This window comes from Molothrus aeneus, chromosome 3 (assembly GCF_037042795.1).
Source record: "Molothrus aeneus isolate 106 chromosome 3, BPBGC_Maene_1.0, whole genome shotgun sequence".
Classification (NCBI taxonomy): domain Eukaryota; kingdom Metazoa; phylum Chordata; class Aves; order Passeriformes; family Icteridae; genus Molothrus; species Molothrus aeneus.
The window spans coordinates 97,518,071-97,530,981 of NC_089648.1; the positions used below are offsets into that span (position 1 = coordinate 97,518,071).

Here is a 12,911-nt window from a genome sequence, read left to right on the forward strand (position 1 = left end):
GTTTTTAAAAATTCTTCAACTAAAGGTTTCAGTATCTTTACTTTGTCCTTTGAAAGTCCTTTGATCTTTCAGCCTAGTCCAGAGTATGGACCAAAGTACACTTGAAGATCTTTGGGGAAAGTGAGGACATTTGAGGAAATCATGCACTGTTGCATCATAATCCACATGTCCTTTTGTGATAAACCAGTGTAGTGTGTTGACCCTGGGTAGGTGCCAGGCACCCACCAAAAACATTCCATCACTTTCCTCCACACTGGACAGAGGAGAGAAAATATAATGAAGGGTTTGTGACTTGAGATAAAGACAGAGAATGATCACTTACCAGATACAGTCATGGACAAAACAGATTTGAATTAGAGATATTAATTGAATTTATTACTAAAAACTCAGAGCAGAATAATGAGAAATAAAATAAGACCTTAAAAATACCTTCCCCCCACCCCTCCATCTTCCCCAGCACTACCTCCTACCCCAGTGGCACAGGGAGAGAGGGAATGAGGATTATGGTCAGTTCACCACAGGTTGATTCTGCCGCTGCTCCAGAAGAGGAGTCCTTCCCCTGCTCCAGCAGGGGGAGTTTCCAAGGAAGACAGTTCCCCACAAATTTCTCTAATGTGAGTCCATCCAACAGGCAACAGTTCTCTAAAAAATGCTGCAGTGAGGGATACTTTTCCATTACTTTCCATCCTTCAGGAATAGGCTGCTGCAGCGTGAGTTCCTCCCAAGGTCTCAAGTTCTACCAGGAAACCTGCTCCAGCATGGATGTCCTGGATGTCCTACAAGTTCAGAGCCTCCTCTCAGGTATCCACCTACTCCAGTGTGGATCTCCTCCAAGGGCTGCAGGTGGATTTCTGCATCCCCATGGCCCTCCATGGGCTGCAGGGGCACAGCTGCCTCACCAGGGGCTGCACCAGGGGCAGCAGGGGAATCTCAGCTCTGGCACCTGAAGCACCTCCTGCCCCTCCTTCTGCACTGACCTTGGTGTCTGCAGAGCTGTTCCTCTCAGATATTCACACTCTGCTCTTCTCTGGCTTCGGTTGCAACAGCACAATAACCTTTTCTTCTTCTTCTTAAAACTTTTATCTCAAAGATCTTACCACCATTTCTGTGATTGGTCCAGTATTGACCAGCATCACTTCCATCTTGGAGCTGGCTGGCATTGGCTCTGCTGGACATTGAGAAAGCCACCCCTCTAACCATCCCCCTACCAAAACCAGGCCATGCAAACCCAATAAAACTACATGTGTGTAGGTGTAGAAAAATATGCATCCACATTATTTTTACACATGCTGTGCAAAAATGAAAGCAATGGGAACAAATTTCAAACTGCAAATGCTATTGTTTATTTACATTGAATGGCTCCTCTTGTAAGATAAGTTTTCTTTAAAATAACTTCCTCATTTGTAAATATCAGTTTAGCAGCCACTATCTTAAAGGGGAATATAAATATCTGAGAATGTCAGATAAGGATACTGAAGGGAAAAAAGACTAAAAGAGAGAAAAAGCTTTGTATTTAAGACAAATTAAGGTATTACTAATGTAAAGCTATTGAAAATTTCAAAGGTAATGAACATAATATTGGGTTTTCATCATTTTCATTATGACTCCAAGCAGAAGCTTCATAATCTTATTTTGGTTTTCTTTGTGTAATCACTCATCTCAATGCAATAAAAATTGCTAGATATATTCAAGGGATAGAAAAGGCTAGTCTATAAATTAAATAGTCCTGGAGGACTCTGTAATCTGTCATCTTTGACAGTAATGAGTAAAAGTCTCAAGCATATGATTAAGGACATTTCCTTTTCAAATATATTCTTTGAAAAGTAAGGATTTAATGAAGGGTTTTGTTAAATGTATAAGAACAGAAAAGAGTTGAGCAGTGATTGCATGCTTTCTTTAAAAAGCAAAAATTCTCAGGCCTACATCTTTGGAATATCTACTTTTATAATAAACTGTTAAATGATTATTAGAAAAATATTTATGGTTAAAGTTTATGACTAGAACTTAGATGTTCTTGTTTAGTTCCTTGTTTTGCTGCAGATGCCCTATCTTAACTTTATTACCATTAATTTTATCATCAGAGGGAGAGAACATGAAAAGTATGCCTTCAATTTCTTGTGTACACAAGTACAATGAAATGCACTAAATAAATATCAATTTTTAGCAGGAATAAAAATAGGAAAAAACTGTCTTTTTTTACAGTGTTGGAGTTCTGATTGGTTCATTTGACTTATTCCAGTTTCCCATTACTTGCTAGATGTTGCCCGTGATTTGTTGTACATTTTCTGTTTTGTAATGTGGTTTTAATATTCAACTGTATTTGGTATGAAAACAGAAATATTTTCCTCTGTTTGAATTCCTAGGGTGCCGTGGAAAATACACATGAACATTCAGGAGCAAGTGTTCTGAAGTTATCCTCAGTAATGCAGCATATGTGAAAGGAAACTTCCGTTGGTCAGGTGAAATGATGACTATGAAATCAGCATATTGCATGGTAGTGTGCTTTCTTCAACTTTGCATTGTCAATGGGCAGGGAAGATGTGAGAGACAAATGATTACTGAATGGAGAACAGAACCAAAACCTACTGTAATAAAATGGACACCAAGGGAAAATGTCTGTTCAGACTTTTACACTGAATGCTGGAATATGAATAAAAGTATTATTGGTGAAATCTCTGAAGAGCGTAATCTCAGTATCCCTCAGATATGCCCTTTACAGCTTCAATTAGGTGATAGTCTCTTCATCTCCTCTGAGCCGTCCTTTCAGTCTTACGGAATGAATCTGGTAAATGTCTCCAAGGAAGAATTTATTAACTGCCCTAAAGCTGGTTTTCTTCAAGAGCAGCTGATTTTTGTTTGCCAGATAAGAGGACTGCACCAAGTGGACCCTAACTGGCTTGATGTTGGAACTCACTACTTTGCAGAACTTCACAAGAGAGGTCCACCATTGTGCAACATGGGCCTTCGTCTGAACGTTACCGTGAAGCAGCAGCTCTGCCAACAGTCTCTGGGTGCACCACTGTGCTCTGGGCATGGAAAATGTCTAAGCCACGTTTGGGAGAAAACATATAATTGCCACTGTTTCTCACAGTATTCGGGAACATTCTGCCAGAAGTTTGATATATGCTCCACTAAACCTTGCCACAACAATGCCTCCTGCACTGAGAAATCAGAACTTTCAGGAGATTCTTATGAATGCACGTGTCCTCCAAAATTTTCAGGTATTTCTTTTCTCCTCTAGGGGTAAGCATTATATAGATCTTACACTTTACTTAACAGGTGATAAAACAATAGGAACAACACTAGCAAGACTTTTGTATCATTTGATTGCCCATGGCTGCTACCATACCTGCAAGATCTCTTTTACATGGTGTCACTTATGGGAGACTGTGCAGGCATTTGAAGACAGTTTGTAGTTGCAGACATTCATAAATACATTGTAGAGAAAAACAAAATAAGTTCTTATTGTGCTTCTTTCCTACTTAAGCATGAGACATAAATAAATGCTACTTGACTTACAGAAGTAACTGTTTTACTTTTTTTGTTCTGCAGTTCAGATTGTGAGACCAAACAACATAAATCATTTGGAGTAAGGTCCCCCGAAAATAGCTGGTTAATCAAACTGGTAGAAAAGAGTGATTTCGTTGAAATGAATAATGATTTCATTCAACCAGTCAGATCTCCCCTCCATTTTCATTTAAAGACCTTTCAGATTACATTACTGATTTTTTTTATATCAAAATTTAGTTTAACTGAAAGGTCAAACCTTAACTTAGAAGAACAAGAAAAATAAAATACTTAGCACTTTCTTCCAGATTGTTCTGTCCCCTAAAGTTGTTTTCAAAGGCAATTTGTTAAACATACTTTTATTATCAAATAAATATGTCACAAATGAAAAAACAAAAATCAAGTAATCCTCCTAGGAAATATTGCAGCACTTACCCAAAACTCATCAGAACAAACTGAATTTGGGTTTGGATTACCATACCAGAGAATACAACATAACTGGGTAAACTCTTATCTAACCATTACTTTTATTTCATGGAGGAAAAAAATGGATTAAGGAAATTATGGGGATGTTGTTCCTGCATTCAGACCAATAGAGTTTGGGTATGTTATAGAAAGTATCAGAAATATTCATTCTCATAAAAAAAGAATAATTGTAGCTCTTTTTGTACTTGTGGAGCAGAATTCCTGAAATGTTCCTCTGTTGACTGAATTTCTATGATCTCACAATAGTGATGCTATGCTATGAAGCACAGCAGATGGCTTAGGAATGAGTGAGGTTCATAGAATACACTTCATAGAAATGAAGCTTATGTTGCATAAAGATTGCTGTAATTTATTTTTAATTGCTTTTCAAAGTGCATAATAATTTGGTTACTAATGCATTTGCCAATGGAAGATTATGCAGGTATGAATAAGTCAATGTTGTGAGAAATTTTTTTTTATAATTATGAACAGTGTAATAAGATAGTGGAAAACATTGATGGTATGCAGTATGTTTTACATTTCCTTTATCGTTACTGGAGGCTGAGTAAAATGCTTTGAAAATAACAGTACCAAAAGCATCTGGTACTAATTGAACTCAAATTAATGAAAAAAATTTGGAAGAAATTCGTTAAAAGCAAACATCATGTTTAATGCTATCAACAAGCAATGCTTAAAATATTTTTTTTAGCCTATATGAGAAAATTTTAGGTAATGTCATCAGCTCACAATACTGGTCTCATAAATAAGCTGCAAACAAGAAGAATTAGGAGACTAAATCACCATATATTATGGGCAGGGCTACACAAGAGTAAAGGAGGAAAAAGTTCCTCCCATAACATAAAGTCTATTAGAAATTTGAACACTTTTTGAAGTGTGAATAATGTCATGGTAATAATTCAAGAGGCAAGCATAATTAAATGGTATTTAGACTTGCATGCTATCATAGCGTAAATGACTTATAACTGGAATTGTAATTCCCAGAAAGCTGCATATTATAAAATAATCTCACATATCCACTCCACATAAGGACATCTTTTGTTCTCAATGCTGAAAGAAACTGTAAGTTAGATTTATGTTAAAAAGAAATAAATACTACAGTTCTAGTAGCTCTTCGGCCTTTTAAGGTATATGTGAATTTGTCATTATATGTTAGATGAGGTTAAGCACAGTATGTGAGCATTAGATTAGTGTCTTTCTGCCTTTCCTTAGAAGTTCAGTAAGTTTGGTGCAAGCTAATGAACAATGTTGGCACAAATACCTTTCTATCCATTTGCCTATCTATATTGTAGCTATAAATTTGACATTTATAAAATGTTCACCAAACTCCCTAAATATTTACTAAACTCCAGTGTTCCTATTATTCCTTTGACACAGGTAAAAATTGCACAGAAATAGTTGGACAATGCCAGCCATCCACATGTTTCAATGGTAACTGCATCAATGTTACTCCAAACACTTTTCTTTGTGAGTGTGACAAGGACTTTACAGGTAGGAAACACCTTTTTTTCCTGTCTTAAAATAACAATTTTATCTGTTATGGTAATGGTATGAACTTTTGCTTTAATAAAACAGTTATTTTTGATGATTATTGCACAGATTGACATATCCTTAGATTTTGTAAAAATAGGCCTTGTAAAATATAAAAATCAGACTTCCAAATTACTCATGTACTGAAGTAAAAACATAAATGATAGAAGCTTTTCATAATCAGATGCCATCCACAAGTACCATTCTTCTATTGTCAGTATAACAGAGGAAGACTCTTAATCACTGACTCCCTGGTTCTCAAATACAGAGTTATCAAGATTCAGAACTCTTCCTGGATGGATGAATTTGAATACATTTGTATTCCTAATTTCATTATCCTCTTATAGGTACTAGAAATATAAGATGGAAATAATCTAAAGAGTAAATAATGTAATGATTAAGGGGTGCAACTTGATTAAAAAGGAAGAAGATAAGTGGTTTATTTACTATATATGGGACAAATAAGATGTTTTCATAAGAAAAGCTGAATGAAAAAATGTATCTAAAACCATCCTCTTGTAAACACTTTTTTGGGGGATTAGGATAGCAGTGAAAAACTGTTTATTCTTGTGCTTCACAACAGACGTTCACTGTATGGATGTGAGAAAAGTAGTAACACTCAGAAGAACATTCTTTAAGAAGAAGCTAAGTACAAAGCTAGCTCTTGAATATCCAAAGACAGTACATTTTTCAAAATGTATCTTTCTTGGAAGCATCACTTATCTTGTCAATTATAGAATATAAAGAAATCATTACATTGAAATGAAGAGTTAAAAAAAACCAAAAACAAACATAACGGAGTTAGAGGGATCAAAGAGCCAATCTTTATTTTCATAGTGAAAGACTGAAGATCCTTGTTGATATTTTAATTAAGTCTGTATAGAAATACATTTTTAAAAAATGGGATAGACCTGCTGAATTCTAAATTCCTAGTAAATCTGTTTGCTATTCTCCCTTTCTTCCCTTTCTTTCACAATGGAAGCATCATGGTCAGCATAATTCTGAGAAAACGCAAAAAAACCTCACTGTTTTAAAAAAAAAATCCATTAGTAAAGTTTTCTAGAACTGGTTTTCCAGCCCACCATGGTCGGTCCATATCTTTTTGGAACACTTACCTTTGTCCTTTCACACAAATTGTGTAGAAACATCACTTTTGAAATTTCCCCTACAAAAATCTTTTTTATCCTTGCAATTTTGGCATAGTGACGGATGGGAGAAATGAGACAGGAGGAACATCCCTCCAGATGCAGTAAATACATATCCATAATGATATGAAAATGGTTTAATATTCTGAACTACTGGAGGGCAAGATACACTGCAACCTACTTTCTAATAGCTGGTAAGGATTGAGAAGGAACAAAAGGAGTCTATGAGTGTAACTAACTGCCTTTTTATTCTCCACTTAGCCAAAAGAAAATGGAGAATCCTTTCTTGTTTCTAAGAATAAGTGTCTTAGGAGGAGAAGGACTTTAACAATTTTTTTGTGGTTCTGTAGTATAAATGCAAATGAACAGTGTGGAGCAGCAATTTTGAGCCTTCCTCTAGAACCACCCCCTACACTAAAAGAGATGCTTCTAGTCTGTAACAGGAAAGTGCCTCTGATGAGTGTGGCTGAAGACACCAGACCAAGGCTGCTGCCAAGACCACCTCAGCGTGTCGCCGTTGCCAGCCCTGCGCCCATTCCCTCAGCACAGCAGTACCCTGGGCAGCAGCGACGACCAGCAATGGTTGACCCCACAAAGCCATGCCTGCTTTGCAATAACCTTGGGCACTGGAGTAGCCAGTGCCCCCTAAAAAGGTAATTTGATGAATTTAGAAATGGCAGGGGAGGAGAACTGCAAGCACTCCCCGGGGGTCAACAACAACAAAAAAACTGAAAAGGGAGCGCCGGCCTGCCAGGCAAGCAGACACAAAAAGAGCGGGGCAAGGGAATAAGGGAACCAAAACAAACCAAACGCGTGGTAATGTTACTATTTCTGTAAGTGAGGCAGATGTTTCAAAGAACACGTTTGCTGGTCCATTGTTGAAAGTGAAACAAAGTAACCTTTGTTATGATTTAGGTAAACCTATGTTAACCACGTCTTCTGTCAATGAGCCTTACAGGTTGCAGCTGACAGAATCACTCCACCTGAAAGACACTGACTGGCATTTTGTCTCTGTCAATCCAGAACAGAAGGGTATTTGGCACCGAATTCTTTGGAAGTACATCGTCACTGGGGGCACCAAACACACACCACAAGAGATCGAAATTGCTCCAGCAATGACAACATCAGGTCCTGAGCAATTCGTTTTCGGGCTGCACTGTTTCCACCCACCCCTGTTTCTTCCCAAAGGACAAATAGTTGCACAAGCTAACCCTGTGCCGTTTTTACCTGAAGGCACCAAAAAACAAGGGCCCACAGTCACCTGGGTCCAAGTTATTGGGAAAGACAAACCCAAATTATGGTGTAATGTCAGTGGGGGTGGGGAGTCAAAACGCATTGAGATGCTTGTAGACACAGGTGCAGACTGCACAGTGATCCCAGTACAAGACTGGCCTGCACATTGGCCTTTGCAAAATGTTGCTGGTCACGTTCGAGGTGTAGGGGACCTGCAATTGGCAAGACAATCCATGAGCATCATACAAATCAAGGGACCAAACGGACAATTGGCAAATATCCGTCCATTTCTGTTAGATTATTTGGAACCTTTGTTAGGGAGAGATTTAATGGCCCAGTGGGGTGTCACAATTGATATTCCAGACTCTCCACAGCATTTTTGTACAGCGGCTATTGAACAACAGCGCTACACCCAAAAACTGAAGTGGAAAACAGACAGACCAGTTGAGGTGAAATAGTGGCCGCTCAGTAAACAAAAAATAAAGGCACTCGAGGACCTAGTGGAAGAGCAACTGAAAAAGGGTCACATTGTGGAGACCACATCCCCGTGGAACTCTCCAGTGTTTGTCATTCAGAAAGCTGACAAAAAGAGATGGCGGCTCCTCCACGACCTCCGACAAATTAATAATGTCATTGAAGATATGGGCTCTCCCCAGCCTGGTATGCCATCCCCAACAATGCTTCCCCAGGATTGGAAATTGGCTGTTATTGATACAAAAGATTGTTTTTTCCAAATTCCCCTACACCCTGACGATGCACTGCATTTTGCATTCTCAGTCCCCACCATCAACATGGAAGCCCCTATGAAAAGGTACCATTGGACAGTTCTCCCTCAGGGCCTTAAGGTCTCGCCAGCGATCTGCCAGTGGTATGTCTCTTCCCTGCTTTCCCCAGTGCGTGCAGCCGCAGAAAAGGCCATCATCTATCATTATATGGATGATACCCTTGTGTGTGCCCCCAATGATGATTTACTCACACATGCGCTTGACCTAATGATCAATGCATTGATTGTTGCAGGGTTCCAGCTCCAGGAAAAGAAAATTCAAAAGATGCCACCTTGGAAATATTTGGGCTTAGAAATTGGAAATAGGACCATTATTCCTCAAAAACTAGAAATCAGTCCAAAGATCAAGACCCTTGCAGATGTCCACAAGTTGTGTGGGTCTTTAAATTGGGTAAGGCCTTGGCTCAGTCTGACTAATGAAGACCTTGCCCCTCTTTTCAATTTATTGAAAGGGGGAGAGGATCTGGGTGCTCCTAGGTCTATTACCCCAGAGGCACGGAAAGCTCTAGAAAAGGTTCAGATTGCAATGTCCACAAGACAGGCCAGCTGATGCCGGCCTGACCTGCCATTCAAATTTATCATCTTAGGTAAGTTGCCACACCTCCATGGAATCATTTTCCAGTGGGAGGAAAAACAAACACCTAAGGCAAAGGAAACACCTAAAAAAGGCCAGGACCAGAAGGACCCTCTCTTGATTGCAGAATGGGTTTTCCTCAGTCACAAAAGGTCCAAGAGAATGACAAAGCCTCAAGAGCCGGTAGCAGAACTGATCCAGAAAGCAAGGACCCGGATCAGGGAGTTAGCAGGATGTGACTTTAAGTGCATTCACATTCCAATTGAGTTAAAATCGGGTCAAAATATTATACAAATATTGGAACAATTGTTTCAAGAAAATGAAGTGTTGCAGTTTGCTCTGGATTCCTACTCAGGACAAATTTCTGTCCACCGGCCTGCCCACAAAATGTTTGAACAAGATGTTCAATTTACTCTCAAATTGAGAAGTGCTCAAAGTAGGAGACCTTTAAATAAGGTTCTGACTGTCTTTACAGATGCGTCTGGGAGGTCCCACAAGTCTGTTATGACTTAGAAGGATCCTCAAACCCAGTAGTGGGAGACAGACATTGCTGAGGTGGAAGGTTCACCCCAGGTTGCTGAATTGGCTGCAGTTGTTAGAACTTTTGAAAGGTTCTCAGAACCATTCAATCTGATAACGGATTCTGCATATGTGGCAGGAGTAGTATCCAGGGCAGATCAAGCAATACTGCAAGAAGTGTCTAACATCTCACTTTTGGAATTGCTCTCAAAACTTGTAAAGTTAGTCACCCGCCGAGAGCAACCATTTTATGTGATGCACGTCAGGTCACACACCGACTTGCCAGGGTTTATCGCTGAAGGCAACAGAAGGGCAGATGCTCTTGCTGCACCTGCAGTGATGGCCACTCTCCCAAATGTTTTTGAACAGGCAAAAATCAGCCACCAGCTTCTCCAAGTCAAGACACTAACTAGTTTGCATGATCTGAAAAAAATATTAAATATACGTGTTAGTCTATATTGATGGGAAATAAATAAAATTATAATAAAGTAAAAATGCTCTGAAAGCATTTATTCAAAATAAGTAAATAAGTAAAGGTTGCTGAGTCGAAGTTGTTATGTTCACAAGGATAGAATGGGTCTATTAGACAAGCAGTGTAAATTCTCATTTCAATTATATATTTTTCTTTTTTATTAACTGATTCATTCATTCACTGAGCTCTCAAACTCTCTTTACTCTTTACTGAAGGAAGATTTTTAACATAACAGGAAACAGCTAGCATTAGGCTGTCAGTATTCTTATGATTGAATACTCCGATTCATACCAGAATTTGCATCTTTAGACTTATTAAGAAACATTTAAAGGAAGGGAATATGGGTAAAACAAAGATGAGGTGGGTGCAAAGAGGAAGGCTGGTAGTGTGTAAGCAGTTGCTGCTCAGTACTCTTGTCTGCCTGAGACCTGCACCAAATCACTGTAGTCTACCTATTCTTGTTATTAAATCTTTTCTTTACTCTCTTTCCATATAATCTCACTCTCTCCCCATCTATGTGTTCTAAGGTTCCAATGCCAGAACTGGAGAGAAAAAGTGCCTGAATTTGGTGTCTGCAATTTGAGTTAGACCACTGGTGGTAGTGGTCCTAATAACTCTGGTGCCAGCATTTGGAGTAAATGAGGGTCTCAGCATCAGCAAGCTGAAGGAAGACCACAGATTGTAGGGGTGTGTGTCTGAACATAGTCAATTTTGTGCCAGCAAAGGGCATCAGACTCTGGGCAATGGTGGCTCACATGCCTAGTGCCAATTGAGCAGGTGAGAGGTCCAGCATCAGCAAATGAAGAGGGGAGCAAGGGTGCCAGGGCCTGTGTGCACTGGCAGGAGCCACTTGGAAGATAAAATGTTTATATTTTCCTCTAAGCCAGTCTGAGTGTGTGTGCAGATCTGCATGTGCACATGTGTCTATACATGTGCAATTCATTAGCACCCTTCAAGCAGGACTGTCTGTTAAGTGGAGGCAGAGGATCTGGGCATCAATATGAGATGAGCTAAGGTCCCACACTGCTATTGAAAGGGTTCACAAAAATGTTGGTCTTTCTGAAACAGAGGATAAGGGACTGTGTATTTAAGGGGTTCACAAATGTGTCAATGCTTTTGAAATAAAGGGTAAGGGGCTGTGTATCTTTACTAGCAAACTTCCATCCTTATCAGTAAGAGAAGAGGACTAAAATTTGGCTGTTTGTACATATGTTTTATGTGAGTTCTGGGTGGGTGCTGGCAAAGGCAATGCCTTATCTGTGGGTAGTCTATGTAGCTGGCTGCATTAGTGTCCTCTGCCTATGCGCATCTCTGGCATACATGTTCATCTTGGCTGCTGGCTGAGCCTGCAAACAGGAAAGCAGCAGCTGCAGTCATTGGATGGATGGGACTCCCAGGTCTTTGGGTTCGCTGAGCTGGGATTTTGCAGCTGGGAAGGAAGTTCTCCAGGCTCCAGAGCAAGAGGATATCTCAACAATTTTGATGGATGTTATGGTTCTGTTCTGAAGATGTACAGAAAATTAATGTGACTCATTCATAAACTGCAGGAAATAACAATATCTTAGCTACTTCTGTAATGGTACTGCTCAGTCTGCTTACCCTAGCTAACACTAAGTGCATTAAGAGAAGGAGTTTTTCATCTGAATATGGTTTGTTGAATCTTTGTGGCATTTTGCTCCTTAGGTTTGGAAGATGGGACTGATTAAAAAACAACCCTTTGTGGAGCACCTGAGATTATTTGAGTTTTTTTCACACATTCCTGTAAGAGAGACTTGAATTTCCTGCCTTCCCCAATGGTCCAATTGACCTCTTTGCAGACAATAATGAGTTCCATCCTCACTTGGGGGACAGGAGATACTATGAGAATGAAGTGGCTTTGCTTGGAGCCACTATGCTAAAGCTTCTATCATCCAGGTGTTTTAGTTTAAAACAGTCTGTTTGCTTAATTGGTGAATTACACACAGACTCTTTTGAAAAAGGTCACTAATGGAAAGATACTTTTACACATATATAAAAGAAGAAGAAAATTTATTGTTTGCACAATTACTGTTTTAACAGCCTCATAGTTAAATTTGTCTAATACTAACACTCATTGCCCAAATTAATACCCAAAGGATTCTTAATAGTACCCCTAAAAACATTAGGTAAAAAGCTTTTCTACTGTCTACGTTTTACTTTGGTATTAAGCTCAGCTGTCCAGTGCATATATTGGTCAAATCCATCCATTTCCCTCAATAAGAGGGCACTACAATTGCAGCAAGACATCAGCATTTTTTGGCATTCATTGACAGGAGTTTTTCATTCAGACTGGAAGTTTCTCACCTATCAATCAAGGGATTATCTTAGTCTACTTGTATATGTTTTCACTTCAGTCCTAGATAAGTCTGCTACTAGTATTTAGTCTTCCAGACATGATGCAGATCAATTCATCTTAGCTAGTGACAAAGGTATACATGAAAGGATTTTGTCAAAACTGCACCAATGATGTGAATTAGGTTGTCTGACCTAAATCGATTTAAGTTTACTCTCCTGGCATGATTTCATTACACACTTCCGTAGTCTATATTTGAAAACTTCATATTAGTTTTGATAGCCTTTCCATCACAATCTTTTCTTCCCTTATATTAATGGATTTACTTTGAATTATAAGTAATTGTCATGTTT

At 39.0% G+C, this 12,911-nt stretch overlaps 1 protein-coding gene across 1 annotated transcript in view; it reads left to right on the forward strand.

Moving 5' to 3' along the window:
• The window catches only part of EYS (eyes shut homolog), a 723,503-nt gene that overhangs the window by 19,549 nt on the left and 691,043 nt on the right, over positions 1-12,911 (forward strand). The window contains 2 exon segments of the mRNA XM_066547467.1: positions 2,364-3,221; positions 5,368-5,481. Of these exon segments, the coding sequence (XP_066403564.1) occupies positions 2,465-3,221; positions 5,368-5,481 (871 nt within the window). The 5' untranslated portion in view covers positions 2,364-2,464.